The 20,743-nt window shown below is 40.9% G+C and overlaps 1 protein-coding gene across 1 annotated transcript in view; it reads left to right on the top strand.

Annotated features, from left to right (window-relative positions):
• Nucleotides 1-597: 597 nt before the first annotated feature.
• Nucleotides 598-20,743, top strand: part of Adgrv1 (adhesion G protein-coupled receptor V1) — a 514,991-nt gene continuing 494,845 nt past the window's right edge. The window contains exon 1 of the mRNA XM_076927075.1: nt 598-656. Within this exon, the coding sequence (XP_076783190.1) occupies nt 635-656 (22 nt within the window). The 5' untranslated portion in view covers nt 598-634. The remainder of the gene's footprint in view (nt 657-20,743) is intronic.

Here is a 20,743-nt window from a genome sequence, read left to right as displayed (position 1 = left end):
ATTTTGAGCTCAACCTTTGCTTTGCAAGTGTGCATAGAGATACTGCCTTCATTTCTACTAATTCATTAGCGAGTGCTCAGAGTGAACACTTGAACACGGGCTTCAATCGACAGTAAAAGAAACACCCTTGTAGTATGGGCGCAAGACTCGCCAAACATGATTCTCCCTGGAGAGGACTGAGAGCAGCTTACAGCGGGGCGGCAGCGTGGACTGCCCTAGGAGCAGCCCCAAAGTTTAGCGCCTAAGAGAACCTGCAAAGCGCGCGTGGTACCCGGGACTGTCGCCCTCGCGTTCGGGCAGGTCAGCTCGGGCGCCTGACTGCTGGAAGAGTCCATTAGTCATGGCCACGGCGGGGAGTTCACCACACTGGAGTGCGGACCTGGCTGCCCGCTGCGCAGAGGAGGGCTTGCTGCCAGTATGGTCACCCCCGCCCCGCCGATCAGGTGAGCCCAGCCCCCGGGCCAGAGTCCTATTGGAGCAGAGGAGCGCTAGGGGGAGGAGAGAGGATGAAGTCTTAGGCTAGACTGGACAGTGCGGGAAAGGATTAGGGGAGGCGGAGGATAGGGACATTGCAGAGGGGCAACGCTGGGTGTGAGCGAAGGCCCGGCACCAGCGGGGACCGGAGGGCTCGCAGATGTCGGTGACCTCGGAGCCAGGTAGGATGTGAGGGGATCCAGTGGGTCGAGGAGCGCGACAGCATCCCTTTGGCGGTTCCCGGGCAGCCGCCGCTGCACCTGTTGCTGGAGGTGGGAGCGAGGGTGGCGCGGAAGGCGCGTGTGGCGGTGGCGCGGACGAGCTGGTAGCGGGCTGCGGATAACGGGACTGCTGCCCGGTGCCTGCCGCCTGCTCAAGGCTGCGGCTTTGCATAGCTGCTTCCAAAGCTGCCATCTCAGAGAAGGGGAGACTAGGATGAACAGAGCGAAAAGTTCTTATTTTTCTCCTTCTGCCCAGTTGAAACTCAAACTCTAGTTTCAAAGTTGGCCCGGAAAAATCATTGTGCAAGAACCGTAGGCGGTCGATAGATAAAACTTATTTGTGGGAATATCGAGGTAACTTTAAAGGAGTCTTGTTATTGTTTCAGATAGCTACTGTGTCAGGGAATTTCAGTAAAACACATTGTTGTCAAGGAGTTTGAAGTTAGCATAGAGTGTAAAAATTCCTTATGTATATACACATATATCTTTTATATTTTAAATATTCTGCACTATTTTGGATTTTTTTCATTGAGGGAATAACTTTAAGGTGCAACATTAAGTTGTATATAACTTGTATAAACTAACACCTTACAAAATCTCTAGCCTTTAAAAATGTACATAATGTGTTTATAAGTAAGCTGCACATTCTTAGAAATTGGAATTAAAATTTTAATTCCTGACAGGAAAAGCTCAAAATGTTCCTTATGTGACTTGGCACTGAGCCTCACAACCACCTTCCATCCCTGAACTGAAGTTTCCTTCTTTGTGAGTCATCCATCCAAAGAACTAGAGCAAAGAAACAAAAAGAAAGGACATTAAAGAAGACAGTAGACATTTAATCAGGACACCGGTACCAGACTTTAGCTCTGGGTGATTTCCTAGGCTAAGTAGTAAACTCTTACTCATTTACAAACACATTCTGAGTTGTTACAATAAATGCATGTGATTGCATGCGCTAGAGAATTACATCCTACTTCTGCCGCAACTTCAATCACTTTGGACATGAAAATGTTCTTCAGGATTTTGTTTCTTCACTTATAAAACCAAGCTGTTTATGCTAGGTGAGTACAAAGACTTAGTCCAGCTAAAAATTATATCACTCAAGACTGTATCTGTTTAAAAAAAAACAATGAGTATATTAAATGTATCCAAGCAAAGTTGACCAACTGAACGATCGTATTTCCACGATGAATATGTATAGTTCATTCCTTAGTCAAAGATATTAGTAGTGAGCTCCTTGGAGTCCTTTATAAAGACCTTATTTGACATATCACATCAAAAACTGAAGAGTGGTATTCCAATTCCCAGACAGTGACACTGAGGCTGGGAACTTTCAAGATTCCTGCTTCAAATCTCCAGTTATGAAGACCTGATCAATGGTTCTTTCTGAGTGCTTTCAGACTTCTATTATTCTATTCTATTGTTGAATATTAGGAACACCACCTTAATCTGCCTATAGACTTTAGAAATCCGACTACACTGTGTCCAGAGTGAGACAAAGGCTATGTGAGAACGTCAAGTCTTGATGCCATCAGATACAGGAATAGAGAGTTAGTTAAAATTCTCAGTATTTAAGAAAATAATTTTAATTTTATGCTGTTGAATTCCTATTGTATTTGATGTCATAGAATAAGAATATGAGATATTATTTGGGGCACAAGTGTTCTTAGAGAAATAAAACCAATTGTTAGAGACAATGTGAAGGGTCAAAAGGTCATGTTACACCAAAGAGTGTCAGCTGGTTTTTCCCTTGGAGGTGGCCGTGCTCAAGACAAGGAGGGACGCTGTGCGTGGGAGAAGGGGCTTCACAGCAGTTAGCTGTGACCAAAGGCTTTGTTTACATCTTCATGAATAGCAGCGATGAGCTCCTTTGGCCTAGTGGACACAGTATGCCAGGAATTCGACTAATCCCTTTACACAGATCAACTTTATAATAAGCCACGAACTGTGATTTTGATTTCCATATGAAGAAACTAGGGTAGAAAGGTTTGTGACTACAGTGGAACTTAGAAAAGCTGAGAAGCAGTTAAGGTCACACATTGTATTTTCGTTTTGGTCAGCTGAGCAATCCCTTCGTAACTGTTAACGGGTAAACTTGATCGTTAATTTATTGTGTGACACAGATGCCACTCCATGTATGATGCCCTTGCTGTACTGATGCCCTTTCATTAAAAAATGTCAAGGTTGAGCCAATTAGAGAGCAAAGCCTTTAAGGACAGAACCTGTTGTGTCTTTCTCTATAATAGATGTAGTTGCTTACTAGTTGGGTCAATGACCTGTTATTTGCCTGCACCTACTGATTATGCTAAGGTACCATGTAGGAGATGGTTATGGTGGAGTCACCGTTACTACTTTCTGGAGAGATGGTTCAGTGGCTCACAGATCCTGTGGATGTACTGAGCTCCTTACACCATTTTGTTAGGTTATGGAACAGTCAAGATAATGTAAAATCAAGTAGCAAGTTCAAACAGTACAATGAGTAAACGTCACCCAAACCTCCCTCATTCAAACACAGTGGAGACACTCACCCAGAGAGATGCTCTTCACCCCCTAACTCCTGTCAATGCTTTGTCGAAACTATTTATGCTTTAAAGTTCTACTTAGTTTTAGTGTTCTGTCATTCCCGGGCAGTTTACATATATCAATAAAAATCTTTGTTGGGAAATGAAGATAAGCACTAACGAACCATGCAAGATGGAAGGAGAGGAGAAATTGATTTCTCCATCTGCTTGCACAGGCAAAAATCTTTGTATATCAGGAGGGCTCCCCATCACCTGGGTTGTCAGGCCACACAGGAAGTCTCTGCACCCCAGGTCTGTTGGCCTGATTGTGGTGTAGCAGAAGAGGGTGGAGCTGGAGCCCAGGGGAAGCTTGGTAGCACAAAGGCTGTGTTTTCTGAGTCCGCTGTGACACACTATCCACTTTAGAATGTACTAGACGAAGTCCCTCCCCCAGCTGCTGGGCAGGTGGTCACAGGCCCTTCTCTTGTGCAGTCAGGCATGAGGCTGGCTGTACCTCAGAAGGGGGCAGGGTGCTGATAGGATGTTTCTCACTCACTATTAATGATTTTGAAAGCCTACAGGGAACCCTTCGTATAGTAGGGAATATTGGCTGTTGGAGTAATTGTCCATAAATGAGCTTTGACACAATACAGAAATTATTAAGTTATAAAAAGGAGTCTGGATTCTCTTAGAGGTAGTGAGAGCGTTCTCCATGTACGCAGCAGTGTAATTACATTGAAAGGGTATTTTAAAGTGTCTTTTTAAATTAATTTTATGAATTTTTTATTGAAAACTTTTCCCTAGATGAATTTCCTCAGTTTATATCACATACTTGAGAATAGAGTCTTTTCATGTTTTCTTTATTAGGGGCTTAGCATGGCTTTGAGCCAATGGTCTGTTCATGTCTTGGTACATCAGCATATTTGAAATGCTGAGAGAGTTTAAGTACATTTCCCACATCTTAAAGGTTATGGAAAGAACTACCTTTTATGAATAGATTTCAAATAACTCTCAGCAAGCCAAGGGTACAGACGTGGAGTAAAAATGCATTTCATTCTCTGAAGTACAAGGTTCCCTGTCTGTCTTTAGTTTTCCTGAAAGGGAATTAGCATTTCAACTGGCCCATTTGGTTACATGCAACCAAGTACTTGGGTTTATAATTTGCGCTCTGTCTGAGGCCTCAAGTCTCATATAAGCCTCTCCAAGTAGCCCTCTCCCCAGCATCGTTATTGTGGCTGGTCTTAAACCACTAATCAACAGCGAGTTTGCCTTCAACTGTAGGGCACCATGGGGAAAGGAAAATGAAATGCCAAGCGAATGAGGGGATGGTTATTATAAATAGCCATCTTTACTTGTGACACAGGTTGGAAGATATAAAATAGCCTTATATAAAAGAAAACATAACTCCAAAAAAGGCACTTCTGTGTGATGGTTAATTGTTAATCTCTGCATGCAACATGCACCACAGATAAAGGGGGCATATTCCACCATTACTGAACTAGGATGACTGAAAATTAACAATGAATATACATTTTTTTAAAAAAAATACCAACTTTACTGTCTTTATGTAAGAGCTATATTCTGTAAGTGGGTATGAGTCAAAATGGAAAGACTGTTAAGTGTTCTAACGAGTGAACAATGCTCTGAGGAAAATTTTGAGATTTAAGGTTTTGAGCCTCTGTGCTAATTGGAAATAGGATTTTGTTAGCTTCTTTAACCATGGATTTTGATAATTTGGTAATATTACTATGCTCCACCCCTCTATCTCACACCCCTCTGTAGGAAACACTGTGTGTACGATAATTCTTTGGTGAGGACAACCAGTGATATTAGTCTTTGATTTAAGTAGTGGGACAGCAATTGGCTTCTGCTTATCTTTGCATGCACCACCACATTTGCATGTTTGTACTTATGCAAATTATTTGGAAATAAAGTGATATCCTTACTCTTCGGATATTGGCCAGCTGAAAGAAGACATAAAATCGCCACTTTCAATAGGATCCTTGCAGGTAATCTGTTTAATTTTAAGAACCTCCATGAGATAGCGGAATTTTCAGTCTGTGCTTGGAAAGCTCTATGTGCTGCTGCCATTAGAGCTTTTGTGTATTAGTTATTCAGCTACTGTATCCCTACTGCTGCTGTGTCTACAGACATGCATGGAGAAGGCTCCCAAGCCACCTGAAGACAAGTCAGCTAGAGTTGGAAATGCTGCAGAGACATAGGAGAGGCCGTGCAGACAGGTCAGGGAATGGGCTCGGGAATGCGCCCGATCAAAGGCACAGAGGCAAGAAACATCTAGGTGTCTCGTCCCAAACGTGGTATTTGAATCTTGCTTGAACTGTTGAAGGAAGCAGAGGTGACACAGGGAAACACCCACTTTTTAAACACTGAAATACAGTTTATAGCGATTATGTTTTGGTGTCTGACCTCTTTCATTTGGCATGTTTTTCAAGAGTCACTTGTATGTTTTCCTTAATTGCCAAATAGTAATCTAGTGTATGAACAGACACCCATCTATCATTTCCTAATGGTGGGGATTGTGTTTCTTCTACTTTGTGACTATTATGCTGCTGTAAGATCTCTGTACTGCTGTGTGTGCGTGCGCCATTTTGCATTCTCTTATTTCAGCAACCTATGGATATTTATTCCTTTCATCTTTGCTATTTTTTTTTTTTAATTTTAGGGGTTCTGTTAGGTGTAAAGTGTAATTTTGATCAGTCTCTCAGATTAATAGTGACATTTTTTTTTGTGTCCATGCGGCTCATATTTTCTTTGGGGAAATATTTTTCCGAGTCCTTTGTTATTTTGTAACCTTGGTTATTTGGTGACTTTTATGGAATTTTGGAAGTTATTGGAGAATTTCTTATGGCATTTATCAATGTTTTCCGCCAGTGTATAGATTTTCATTTTTACTATTTTTGGTAGTGTCCTTGTCCTTTGGGAGCTTGTGATGGAGCTAATATGATTTACGTAGGTTTCGTTAGTTCCTCGTGCTTTGGTATCACATCTATAAAACCATTTCCTTATCCAAAGCCACAGCAATTTATCACCAGTATTCTCATCTTACTTTTACAGCTTTCTCTCTTACATCTCACTACATTTTGTGTCCAGAATTTAGGGTTTATTTCCATTTGGGTGTTTACATGGCATTTGTTGAAGTGATTATGATTTTTGTCCTCCTGAGAAGAAGCATTTAAGAAAGGTAGCGGTGACATTATACTGTGTCTTATTCACATTTAACATGGTGGCAGATATCCTGGGTTCATGCCCATCACCTTTCCTGGGCTCCTCATCTGCTCCTCTCTTTAAAAAGGGCTTCAAGGTTAAAAAGTCATTTCCCCATCAGTGTGTCAGCCTGGCGGTTGCTTCCTTTATTCTGTTCTTTCTGTTGACTTTGTTGGTTGCCCAGGGCATCACAGAACTCTAACCTGTAACAATCACCATCACTTATTAAGGTAAGTGTGTGCAGTCAACCCACCACCACCACCAGCAAGCCCACACTGCCCGTGTGTCGTTAATACTGTTGTGGCTTTCACGCATTTCTCTTGTGGGAACTTTACTGGTAGTCTTTAATTTTTCATACGGATTCAATTTACTTTCTGGTGCCCTTCATCTTACTCTGAAAATCCTTTTTCGAAAGGAGAGTTATGAGAAAGAAATTCTCTTAGTTTTTGTTCGTTGGTGGATTATTAATTTCATCTTTGATTTGATGGTATTTTTTTCGCCTGAATTCTTTATAGTCTGTTTTATCCAGCACTTCGAATTCATCAACCTTGGTTTCTTACAGGAAAACAGATGTGAACAGGATCTCTCTGTAAGTATGGCTTCTCACTGCTTGTAAGCGTCTGTCTTTGTTGCTTCTTGCAGCTTAGTGTTAGTTTTCTAGATATCTGCGGCCTCTTTGGGCTCACCTTCTTTGGAATTCACCAAGCTGTTCTCACAGATCCATGTTTCACACCAAACTGTGAACCTTTCAGTCATCCCTTCTTCAGCCACCCCCTCAACACATCTTTTCCCTTTCTTCTGGAGCTCTAAGTGGTTTTAGTGTGTTTAAATGTGTACAGTAGGACCGAAGTAATTTATTTTTCTTCATTGATTTTCGATTCTTAAGACCAGATAACTTCGCTCATCTCCAGATTCAATAATTTGCTCTGCTGCTTTTAAGCCCAACATCGAGGTTCTTTCCTAAGCTTAGTTTCTATTGGTTACTCATCCCTGCGCCTGTGTGTTGGCTAGAGTTTTTATTTACATGTCTAGTAGGTTTTGCTGTGTTCGAAAACTGGCCATTTTAAGTAATACAAATTTAAGTTTGTAAATAAGCTTTTGAACTTGAATTTCTAGTTAAATTGTATTTCTCGACTCCAGAATTTCTATTTTTCTTTTCTTTTTTTTAAAAAAAAAACTGTTTATTATTCTCCATTTGGTGAGTGTGATGGCTAGTGTTGCATGTCAACTTGACGTACCTGGGAAAAGGAGATCTCAGGTGAAGAATTGTCTCTATCAGATTGACCTATGGGCATGTCTGTGGGGAAACAGTTCTGCCCACTATGGGCCGTACTACCCCTGGGCAAGTCATCCTAGGTTGTATAAGGAATGTAACCAAAAAGCCAGAGGGAGCAAGTCTGCAAGCACAGTCTTCTGCCATAACTGCTTCAGTTTCTGCCTTGACTTCTTGTTTTGGGCTCTCTCAATTGTCATTGAGAGATGTCAATGGCTGCAACCTGTGCAGTGAAATAAATTCCTTTCTTCCCAAGATTGGGTTTGGTCAGAGTTGTACTACACCCATAGAAATCCACGTACCACAATAAGAAATTGTCCTCCTATACTTTTGTTGTTGTTGTGTAGGCGTGGTTTCCTAAGTCTTTGGAAAGGGTTTAAAACTGATATGGTTTTGATGTAGTCAGTCCCACATCTAGGCTGTTTCCTAAGGTTAGTTTATATTGGTCACTCCTCACTGGGCCTGTGTGTTGGCTGTAGTTTTTATTTAGGTTTTGCTATAGTTGAAAACTGGCCATTTTAAGTAATAAAATCTTTTGCGTTCATAATCACAATGTCTTGGCTGTTTTTGTGGATTTTCTGGGTGATCTATTTAGTGACTTTTTTGAAGTAATTTTAAAGTGTCTGTTCTTTGTATGTGTGATCACTGTGTCTCTGCTTGGTTGGTTGTACCAGTGAATAACTGGACAGAGATTTCCTGAAATCCCCAAGAGCAGTAAGTAGGTCTCCCATTTCTGAAGAACTCTGTGAGTGTGCTTATTGTTCACACTGAGGACTGTTCCAGCTTTACCTCAGCCTTCACTTTCTTTTCTCACAAAGCCAGCCAGAGTAAGAGATGTGAGTCTTCACAAGGCATTCACAAGTATGCATGCAGCCCTGAGCTTGTGTTTGGTTTTCAAGACTGTGTCAGAAATTGTCAAAACCCCTGTGAGCATGTGAGCAGTCACATGTACATACACACATAAAATAAATAAATTGAGAGGTAGTTGACATCCAGAGGGAGCTTCCCCTTCTCAAAAGAAAAGGGAAAGGGGGGTTAGGAGAGGACTTGCATGAGGGGGTACTGGGAGGAGAGGAAGGGCTGATAATGGGTTGTAAAAGTAATCAATAAATCTAATAAAAAATAGATTTAAAGACACTGTAGCTGTCTCCAGACACACCGGAAGAGGGCATCCGATCCTACTGCAGATGGTTGTGAGCCGTCATGTGGTTGCTGAGAACTGAACTCAGGACCTCTGGAAGAGCGGTCAGTGCTCTTAGCCTCTGAGCCATCTCTCCAGCCCTAATTAAAAGAAAAAAAAAATAAGAAATGTAAAAATAGTATAGTAATCGTCTTTTATCGATACTTAAAACTTTTCCCCTGGGCATTATGGGAATTCTTTCCTGTTCCTCTTGTGCTTTCGTGATGTGAGTTCCATTAATCTTCAGGAGCATCACTGTAGACTCTGTAGATACCTTCCAGACGTTAGTTCTCTAGTAAACCTTGGCTCATTTTCCCTGAGAAATGATGCTGGGGACAAATCTCTGGGCATCAGCGATGCTTGTAACTACCGTTTCTGTTTCTAGGCCATTTCAGTGGGAAAAAGGTAGGGACTGTTGTGTACTTAACACAGTCATGAGATGATAGCACTGTATGTGTGAACCGGCTTTATGTAATTCCTTTCTCATTCATAGTTGTTACTTGCTGGGTCACATAATACCCGAAGCTTCAAAAATGCATAACACAGCAAAATATGGCTCTGAAGTCTACATTCTAAAGCAGAATAACTTGGTTTTAACATGATATTGATGTTATTGAGGATGCTGAATGAAATGTAAGCTTACTTTACAATGGTATTTGCTGTTAGTGTTTCTCTATCAAAGGTATTAAAAAGTATATTCTGACTATATCATCATTTGATACACCCTTGGGCTTTTTTCTAACTCTTATTATTTATTTACTTATTAATTACTTATTCACTTTACATCCTGCCCATTGCCCACCTCCTGACCACCTCCTCTCACCATTCTTCACTCCTCCTTCTCCCTTTGGGTATCCCCCCTCCCCCGCACATCAAGTCTCCATGGCACTAGGTATATCCTCTCCCACTGAGGCCAGAAAAGGCAGCCAGCCCAGTTAGAAGACCATAACCCGCATACAGGCAACAGCTTTTGAGATAACCCTCCACTCCAGTTGTTCAGGACACACATGAAGACCAAGCTGCACATCTGCTACATATGTTTGAGGAGGCCTAGGTCCAGCCTCTGTATGTTCTTTGGTTGATAGTTCAGTTTCTGACAGCCCTAAAGGTCCAGGTTAGTCGACTCTGTTGGTCTTCCTGTGGAGTTCTTATCCCCTTGGGGTCCACAATCCTTCCTCTTGTCCTTCCATAAGAGTCCTTAAGTTCCATCCAGTGTTTGGCTGTGGGTGTCTGTATCTGTCTGAGTCAGCTGCTAGGTGAAGCCTCTCACAGGGCTGCTATGCTAGGCTCCTGTCTGCAAGCACAATGTAGCATCATTAGCAGTGTGAGGGATTGGTGCCTGTCCATGGGATGGGTCTCAAACAGTGCCAGTCACTGGTCAGCTATTCCTTCAGTCTCTGCTCCATCTTTGTCCCTGCATTTCTTATAGATAGGATAAATTTGGGTTTGAAAATTTTGTGGGTGGGTTGGTGTCCCTTTTGCTCCACTAAGGTTTTTGCATGGTTACAGGAGGTGGCCAGTTCAGGTTCCATATCTTCAATGCTATGACTCACAGCTAAAGTCACCTTCATTAATTTTTTGGGTGCCTCCCTTATCCTGGGTCTCTGTCTTGTCCTGGAAATGCCTCCCCCACCTCTTCACTCACATCAGTTGCAGATGTCCATTCAATCTCATCGCCATCCGGCCATCTTTTTTGTCCATCTCCATACCTGACCCTGAAATGCCCCATTCCCTCTCCCACGCAGTTCTCTCACTCCATTTGTCTCCTATGACTATTTTACTCCCCCTTCTAAGTGAGATTCAAGCATTTTTGCTTGAGCCTTCCTTCTATTTTAGCTTTTTTGTGTCTGTGGAGTATAGTATGGGTATTCTGTATTTTATGACTAATATCTACTCAAAAATGAGTACATATGCATGTTCTTTTGGGACTGGGTTAAGCAAGTGACTTTTGGGATATATGTCTTTTGGGTATATGTCCAGGAGTGGTATAGCTGAGACTTGAGGTAGAACTATTCCAAGTTTTCTGAGAAACTGCCAAATTGATTTCCAAAGTGGTTGTACAGGTTTTCAGTCCCACCAGCAATGAAGGAATGTTTCCGTTGCTCCACATCCTCCCCAGCATCTGCTGTCTCTTGAGTTTTTGATCTTAGTCATTCTGATGGGTGTAAGATGGAACCTCAAAGTTGTTTTGAGTTGCATTTCCCTGATGACTAATGACTTTGAACTTTTCTTTAAGTGCTTCTCTGCCGTTTGAGATTCCTCTGTTGAGAATTCTCTGTTTAGCTCTGTATCCCATTTTTTAAATTGGATTATTTGGGTTGTTGGTGTCTAACTTTCTGAGTTCTTTATAAAATTTGAATATTAGCCCTCTGTCAAATGTAGGATTGGTGAAGATCCTTCCCCAGTCTGTAGGCTGCTTATTTGTCCTATTGACAGTGTCTTTTGCCTTACAGAAGCTTTTCAGTTTCATGAGGTCCCATTTATCAATTGCTGATGTTAGAGCCTGAGACACTGGTGTTGTGTTCAAGAAATTGTCTCCTGTACCAGTGCCTTCAAGGGTATTTCCCACATTATCTTTATATATATATATTTATATAAATATAAATATAAATATAAATAAATAATATATATACATATATATATACATATGTATATATACATATATATACATATATATATGTATATATACATATGATATTTTATTTATACATATGATATTTTATTTATTTACATTTCAGATGTTATCCCCTTTCCCCATTCCCCCGGAACCTTCCTATCCCACCCCCTTCCTACTGCTTCTATGAGGGTGTGCCCACATCCATCCACCCACTCTGACCTCCCTGCCCTCGAATTCCTCCACACTGGGGCATCCAGCCTTTATGGGACCAAGGACCTCCTCTCCCACCACGACAAGGCCCTCCTCCCCTACATATATGGCTGGAGCCTTGAGTCTCTCCATGTGTGCTCCCAGGCTGGCTGTTTAGACCCTTGAAGCTCTGGTTGGTTGGTATTGTCACTCTCTCCATGGGGCCGCAAACCCCTCAGCTCCTTCAGTCCTCTAACTCCTCCATTAGGGACCCTGTGATCAGTTCAATGGTGGACTTTGAGCATCTGCCTCTGTATATGTCAGGCTCTGGCAGAGCCTCTCAGGATATCAGGTTCCTGTCAGTATGCACTTCCTGGCATCCACAACAGTGTTTGTGTTTGGTGACTGCACATGGGATGGATCTCTGGGAAGGGCAGTCTCCAGACGGCCCCTCCTCCAGTCTCTGCTCCACACTGTGTCTCTGTATTTGCTCCCTTGAATATTTTGTTACTCCTAAGAAGGACCGAAGTATCCATACTTTGGTTTTCCTTCTTTTTGAGCTTCATGTGGTATGTGAGTTATATCTTGGGTATTGTGAGCTTTTGGGCTAATATTCACTCTTCAGAGAGTGCATACCATGTGTGTTCTTTTGTAATTGTGTTACCTCACTCAGGATGATATTTTCTAGTTCCATCCATTTGCCTAACAATTTCATAAAGTCATTGTTTTTAATAGCTGAGTAGTACTCCATTGTGTAAATGTACCACATTTTCTGTGTCTATTCCTCTATTGAAGGACATCTGGGTTCTTTCCAGCTTCTGGCTATTATAAATAAGGCTGCTCTGAACATAGTGGAGCATGTGTCCTTGTTATATGTTGGAGCATCTTTTAAATAGGGTTATTTGATTGTTTGGAGTCTAATTTCTTGAGTTCTTTGTATATATTGGATATTAGCCCTCTATCAGATGTAGGATTGGTAAAGATCTTTTCCCAACTGTTGGTTGCTGTTTTGTCTTATTGACAGTGTCCTTTGCCTTACAGAAGCTTTGCAATTTTATGAGGTCCCATTTGTCAATTTTGATCTTAGGGCATAAGCCATTGGTGTCCTGTTCAGAACTTTCCCCCTGTGCCTATGTGTTCGAGGCTTTTCCCCACCTTCTCTTCTATTAGTTTCAATGTATCTGGTTTTATGTGAAGGTCCTTGGTCCACTTGGACTTGAGCTTTGTACAAGGACATAAGAATGGATCAATTTTCATTCTTTTACATGCTGACCTCCTGTTGAACCAGCACCATTTGTTGAAAATGCTGTATTTTTTACACTGAATGGTTTTAGCTCCTTTGTCAAAGATCAAGTGACCATAGGTGTGTGGGTTCATTTCTGGGTCTTCAATTTTATTCCATTGATCTTCTTGCCTGTCTCTGTACCAATACCATGCAGTTTTTATCACTACTGCTCTGTAGTACAGTTTGAAGTCAGAAGTGATGATTCCCCTAGATCTTTTATTGTTGAGAATAGTTCTCACTATCCTGGGTCTTTTGTTATTCCACATGAATTTGAGAATTTCTCAATTCTAACTCTGTGAAGAATTGAGTTGGAATTTTAATGGGGATTACGTTGAATTTGTAGATTAATTTTGGCAAGATGGCCATTTTAAAAAAATATTAATCCTGCCAATCTATGAGCATGGGAGATCTTTCCATCTTCTGAGATCTTTAATTTCTTTCTTCAGAGGCTTGAAGTTCTTGGCATACATATCTTTCACTTGCTTGGTTAGAATCACACCAAGGTATTTTTTATTATTTGTGACTATTGTGAATGGTGTCATTTCCCTAATTTCTTTCTCAGCCTGTTTATCCTTTGAGTAGAGGAAGGCTACTTTTTTTTTTTTTGAGTTGATTTTTTATCCAGCCACTTTGCTGAAGGTTGTTTTTTCTTTTATCAGGTTTAGGAGTTCTTTGGTGGAAGTTTTGGGGTCACTTAAATATACTATCATATCATCTGCAAATAGTGATATGTTGCCTTCTTTCTTTCCAATTTGTATCCCTTTAACCTCCTTTTTCTGTGTAATTGCTCTGGCTAAGACTTCGAGAACTATATTGGATAGGTAGGGAGAGAGTGGGCAGCCTTGTCTAGTCCCTGATTTTAGTGGGATTGCTTCAAGTTTCTCTCCATTTAGTTTGATGTTGGTTACTGGTTTGCTGTGTATTGCTTTTACTATGTTTATGTATTGGTCTTGAATTCCTGATCTTTCCAAGACATTTACCATGAAAAGGTGTTGAATTTTGTCAAATGCTTTCTCGCATGTAGTGATATGATTATGTGGTTTTTATTCCCTTTGAGTTTGTTTATATAGTGGATTACGTTAATGGATTTCCATATATAGAACCATCCCTGCATCCTTGGGATAAAACCTACTTGATCATGATGCATGATTGTTTTGATGTGTTTTTGGATTTGGTTTATGAGAATTTTATTGAGTATTTTTGCATTGATATTCATAAGGGAGATTAGTCTGAAGTCTCTTTCTTTGTGTGGTTTAGATATGCCTGTAATTGTGGCTTCATAGAACGAATTAGGTAGTCTTCCTTCTGTTTCTATTTTGTTGAATAGTTTGAAGAGTGTTAGTATTAGGTCTTCTTGGAAGGTCTGATAGAATTCTGCACTAAAACCATCTGGTCCTGGGCTTTTTAAAGTTGGGAAACTTTTAATGAGTGCTGCTATTTCTTTAGGGGTCATGGTACTGTTTAGATGGGTTATCTGATCCTGATATAACTTCAGTACCTGGTATCTGTCTAGAAAATTGTTCATTTCATCCAGATTTTCCAGTTTTGTTGAGTATAGGCTTTTGTAGTTGGATCTGATGATTCTTTTGAGTTTCCTCAGTTTCTGTTGTTATGTCTCCCTTTTCAGTTTTGATTTTGTTAATTTGGATACTTTCTCTGTGCCCTCTGGTTAGTCTGGCTAAGGGTTATCTATCTTGTTGGTTTTCTCAAAGAACCAGCTCCTGGTTCTTTGTCTAGTTCTTTTTGTTTCTACTTGGTTGATTTCAGCCCTGAGTTTGATTATTTCCTGCCATCTACTCCTCTTGGGTGTATTTGCTTCTTTTTGTTCTAGAGCTTTCAGGTGTGCTTTCTAGTTTTTAGTGTATGCTTTCTCCAGTCTCCTTTTTTAGGCATTTAGGGCTATGAGTTTTCCACTTAGTACTGCTTTCATTGTGTCCCATAAGTTGTGGTATGATGCGTCTTCATTTTCATTAAATTCTAAAAAGTCTTTAATTTCTTTCTTTCTTTCTCTTTTGACCAAGTTATCATTGAGTAGAGAACTGTTCAGTTTCTATGTGTATGTGGGCTTTCTGTTGTTTTTGTTGTTATTGAAGACCCACATTACTCTGTGGTGATCTGATAGGATGCATGCGATTATTTCAACCTTCTTTTGTCTGTGGAGGCCTGTTTTGTGACCAATTAAATGGTCTATTTTGCAGAAGGTACCATGAGGAGCTGAGAAGAAGGTATATTCTTTTGTTTTAGGATGACATGTTCCATAGATATCTATTAAATCCATTTGGCTCATAACTTCTCTTAGTTTCACTGTGTCTCTGTTTAGTTTCTGTTTCCATGATCTGTCTATTGATGAGAGTGGGGTATTAAAGTCTCATACTATTATGGTATGAGGTGCAATGTGTGGTCTGAGCTTTTGTAAAGTTTCTTTTATGAATGTGGGTGCCCTTGCCTTTGGAGCGTATATATTTAAATTGAGAGTTCATCTTGTTAGATTTTTCCTTTGAGGAGAATGAAGTGTCTTTCCTCATCTTTTTTGATAACTTTTGGTTGAAAGTCGATTTTATTTGATATTAGAACAGCTATTCCAGCTTGTTTCTTGGGACCATTTGCTTGGAAAATTGTTTTCCAGTCTTTTACTCTGAGTTTGTGTCTATCTTCGTCACTGTATGCAGGAAAATAAAGTATCCAGTTTGTTAGTCTATGTCTTTTTATTGGGGAATTGAGTCCATTGATGTTAGATATTAAGGAAAAGTGATTGTTGCTTCCTGTTATTTTTGTTATTAGAGATGGAATTATGTTTATGTGGCTACTTTCTTTTGGATTTGTTGGAAGGTTACTTTCTTGCCTTTTCTAGGGTGTGATTTCCCTCATTGTGTTGAAATTTTCCATCTATTATCCTTTGTAGGCTGGATTTGTGCAAAGATATTGTGTAAATTTGGTTTTGTCATGGAATATCTTAGTTTCTCCATCTATGGTAATTGAGAGTTTTGCTGGGTATAGTAGCCTGGCTGGTATTTGTGTTCTCTTAGGGTCTATATGACATCTGTTCAGGATCTTCTGGCTTTTGTAGTCTCTGGTGAGAAGTCTGGTGAAATTCTTATAGGTCTGCCTTTATATGTTACTTTACCTTTTTCCCTTACTGCTTTTAATATTCTTTCTTTGTTTTGTGCTTTTGATCTTTTGATTATTATGTGATGAAAGGAATTTCTTTTCTAGGCTAGTCTATTTGGAGTTCTGTAGGTGTCTTGTATGTCCATGGACATCTCTTTTTTTAGATTAGGGAAGTTTCGTCTATAATTTTATTGACGATATTTACTGGCCCTTCAAGTTGGGAATCTTCACTCTATTCTATACCTATTATCCTTAGGTTTGGTGTTCTCATTGTGTCGTGGATTTTCTCTATGTTTTGGGTTAGGAGCTTTCTGCATTTTGCATTTTCTTTGACCATTGTGTCAATGTTTTCTATGGTATCTTCTATACCTGAGACTCTTCTATCTCTTGTATTCTGTTGGTGACACTTGTGTCTATGTCTCTTGATCTCCTTCCTAGGTTTTCTATCTTCAGGGTTGTTTCCCTGTGTGATTTCTTTATTATTTCTATTTCCATTTTTAGATTCTGGGTGGTTTTGTTCAATTTTTTCACCTGTGTGGTTGTGTTTTCCTGTAATTCTTTAAGGGATTTTTGCATTTCCTCTGTAAGTGCTTCTACCTGTTTATGTGTGTTCTCCTGTATTTCTTTAAAGGAGTTACTTATATCCTTCTTAAAGTCCTATATAATCATCATGAGATGTAATTTTAAATCAAAGTCTTACATTTTCAGTTTGTTGGGGTATCCAGGGCTTGCTGTGGTGGGAGAACTTGGTTCTGATGATGCCAAGTAGCCTTGGTTTCTGTTGATTATGTTCTTGCCCTGTCTCTCTCCATCTGGTTCCCTCTGGTGTTAACTGGTCGTGCTGTCTCTGACTGTAGCTTGTCCCTCCTGCAAGCCTGTGTGTCACCACTCCTGGGAGACCAGATCTCTCTGGGAGGAATTTGGGTATGGAGAGCTGTGGCACAGGGTCAGCTTCATGGTGCAGACAGAAATCTGAAGGAGACTGTCCCTGGCTGTCCCTTGGTTCCTGTGTCCTAATGGCTTTGGGCGGGTCCCTCTTGGGCCAGGAATTTGAGCAGAAGCGGTGGTCTTACCTGTGCTCACAGGTGTGTCAGTGATCCCAGCATTATTCGGGTAACCTTCTTGACATTCTTAACAAGAGAGAACCCCAACAAAGGAAATGTCTTCATCGGATGTGCCCGTCAGAATGTCTGTAGGGCATTTTCTTGATTGTTAATTGCTGTGGCAGGGCCCAGCACACCACCAGCAATGACATTTCTATGTGGTGAAGCCTGGACTGTGTAAGAAAGATAGCTGATTCTATACCTGGAAGCAAATGAGTAAGCAGGGTCCTGCTGTTTTCTGCTGCAGTTCCTGACTCTAGTTTTCTACCTTGGTTTTCTGTCTTGGCTTCTCTTGATGATAGATTATAACCTGTAAGCTAAAATAAACTCCTTTGTTTCTAAGAACGTTTTAGCCAATGTTTTATCACAGCGACACAGAGGAAGCTAGGATGGTCAAGATGGATGCAGCAGAGATGTGGGTATCCCCATTTTCACCAGACTCTTCTCCTGTGTCTTTGCCTGCTAGGGTGCAGATATGCTCCCCATACCGATCTGAGTTCAGGGTGCTCTTGCACATCTATTACAATCTCGATTATCCTGTTGCACTGGTCCCCCTTTTGTCACATCTGTGGGTTCCCCATGCTTCCCATTTACCATGTTGCTATGATGGGTGTCCTGAGTTAGGATAGTTTAGGATGCAGTGGTCTTTGCATTTGGTCTCTTGACTCTGGAACCCGAAGGTCTGGAGGCCAGGAACTGACTACATAGTTTGCAGGGATGGACCCGCCTCTCTCGCCTCATGTCTGTCCTGGTGCCGCAGCTGCTCGTCCTGCTTAGTTTCCATGGTTGATGCAACTTATGGCCCAGCATGTGTTCACCATTATGAAACTGGGGATATGCAAAGACTGGATTAGAAATCAAGGCTGGCTCTGGGTCTCATTACTGCTTCCTGTTTAGGAGGTCTCTGAGAGACAACACCAGAGGAACCCTCAGTGTTGGGAGAGGCTTCATGGTTTCTGTGGTAGGATGTCTTCTGAGCCCTGCCAACAACGCTTTCCATAACAGCTCACAAGCTGACTGTGTTTGTGTGTACGTGGATGTCTTGTCATGAAAAATAATTGTTCCTTTCTGTATGAACTGGTCTGAGGAGACATTGGGAGGCTACAGTGAGAGAAAATTCTCTGCCAAAATAACGGTGTGTCCTTTGACACTGTGAAGAATTTGGACCTTGACTGTCATAGCTTCTGATGATTTATTTTTAAAAAATGCCTGTAAGTCTTTTAGTTTTTTATTTTTAATTATTTTATTTATTTATTTATTTTGAGATAGAATTTCTCTGTGTAGTTCTGGCTGTTCTGGAACTCGCTCTGTAGACCAGGCTGGGCCTGGAACTTGGAAGTCTATTTTAAAAGAGGTGATTCTTCACATTTTCCAAAAAAGATTTATTATTTTTGTATGTGTTTGTGCACATGTTCATATGTATGCATGCATGTGTGTGTATGGGCGTGTGCGTGTGTGCATGTGTGTGTGTGTGTGTGTGTGTGTGTAGTCAGAGACCAGAACAGATCTCTTGGAGCTGAGGTTATAGACAGTTGGGAGCTGTGTGACATGGGTGCTGGGAACTCGGCTTGAGTCTCTGGTGGATCAGCATGCAGGTCTTCTTCACTGCCAACCATCTGTCCAGGGCCTGGTTATTCACCTTTCAATTCTTGCCAAAAGTAGCCTGCTGTGATCTTTTTTATAAACACAACTTGTACTAAAATGTACTTCTTTGGCCTCTGGGTTGAAGCATCCAAGTTCACCATGCTTTTCTCTTCTTTACCTGTGGTAAGCATACTCAGCCTCTCTAGGAAGCACGCCTCCTTTTCTCAGTAGAACTGGAATGTTTCCAACAGCCAGATGCAGAAGAGACTCCAGAAGAATTTCAGGAAGAAGTCACTCTTTCTATGTAACTGCATTGAATCTTGTGGGAGAAACGCAAGTTTTATGTCACTGGCTCTGATTAGAACTGTGCTGAACGACCTTATTTCCAGAATAAAAAAAGCTAAAATCAAAATATATGTGAAATGATAGGATTACTGCTCGTGAAGAGTTGTAGGTGAAAAACTTTGGATTCTTAAGGCCAGAAATCGCTTGTATGGGAAGATGTAGTGGTGCCATCTAGTGGTGGCTCATGAAATCTTAAGCACTTGGATCCTTATTTTTCGAAAGAGTAAAGCTTTTCTTCCACCTTGGGGGAGAAGTTGTTGACCGCTGTTGGCTGCTGCGGGGGAGAGCAGTTTTCTTTGTGGTGTTCTCCCTGATAGATCAGCTGTACTCAAGTGGACTGCCTCACACCCACGAGGACATGAACAGCACGAACTGGACCTGGGTTACACAACAAAAGGACGTGATGTTGTGGGTGTGTGGTGGACAGAAATAGATCTGGCAGAAGTTAGGGGAGGGATGAGGGGTGGATAGGATCAGATCTATAGTATGCATGTGTCAAATTGTCAAAGAATTAATAAGGATATTCAAAAGTCACATATAACTTAGCTGTGCCTTGACAGTTCTCATCCCAAAGTCAGATTTGTCACTGTGTGGACAAACCTGCATTTACCTCATTGCTTCTGATGTTGCCTCAAATACGTTGAGTACTGAGGCGTTTATCTGCCCTTTGAAGAAGTAGAATAGCATAATGGAAGCCCACGAGCCTGTAGCCCCATATAACTTTAAAGTCGATGCTTTGGCAGAAGGTTCTTCCGCGGTGGGCAGATGTGGCCCAGTTAGGAGCAGGGTAAATGGCCTTTTCTTTTGCACCTTTTGAGGATTCATGCCAATGGGCACATATGGTATTATTGCAGAATGTTAATCTCAAATACTGTGGAATGATGTTAGAAACCAGAAGCACAGACCCAGGATTTAAAAGAAATGTATTTGAACCACAGATTCACTGATTTTATGTAAAAAGTCTTATTATTTCAGTCTAGACCAAACCGTTCATTCAGGTAGTGGTTGGAAGATCAAAGAGTTATCTGTGTCCCAAGGTAATTTCGTGGCCATGGCTGCTTTTGGAAAAAAACATCTCAAAGTCCAATGAGCAGAAGTTTACAAACCTGACTCATGCGAAACGAAGTCATTCCGAGGGCTTTACTACCCAATGAAGTAGTTCTCTGTTAATATTATTTCAAGAGTACTGGGAGGCAGACATGAACTCAATGTGAAGCTTTCTTGGGTTAAACTGGTTAATGTGATACCATCTCCCTAATATCTGTGACCTACTGAGCATCTGTCACTTTCAGGCAAAACTTATTTGTGCTTTTACATTAGAAAAAATTGCAAGTTTCCATGTAGCGTGAAGGCTGAGATCTCTTTTTATCAGCCGTGAGCAAGGCTTAATTAAACATAGTGTGTTTCTTTAATCTTTGGTTGTACCTGTGCCCCTCATGATGTTAGAAGTATTTGCCACATGATGGTTTTTGGAAACTGCAAGGTTAAGGTTAATAGCAGTATTACAAAAACAAAAAGAAAAAAACTAGTTTTTAAAAAAATACTTGCCAAATACAAACAACTGATATCAAGAATTCTTAAATGCTAAATAATTGATGACACGGATGATGGAACTTCTCTTGTTCCACGGGAGTAATT

Source organism: Arvicanthis niloticus, chromosome 29 (assembly GCF_011762505.2).
Source record: "Arvicanthis niloticus isolate mArvNil1 chromosome 29, mArvNil1.pat.X, whole genome shotgun sequence".
Lineage (NCBI taxonomy): Eukaryota > Metazoa > Chordata > Mammalia > Rodentia > Muridae > Arvicanthis > Arvicanthis niloticus.
The sequence above is the reverse complement of the archived record's forward strand: the minus strand, read 5'-3'. Positions and strand labels throughout refer to the sequence as shown.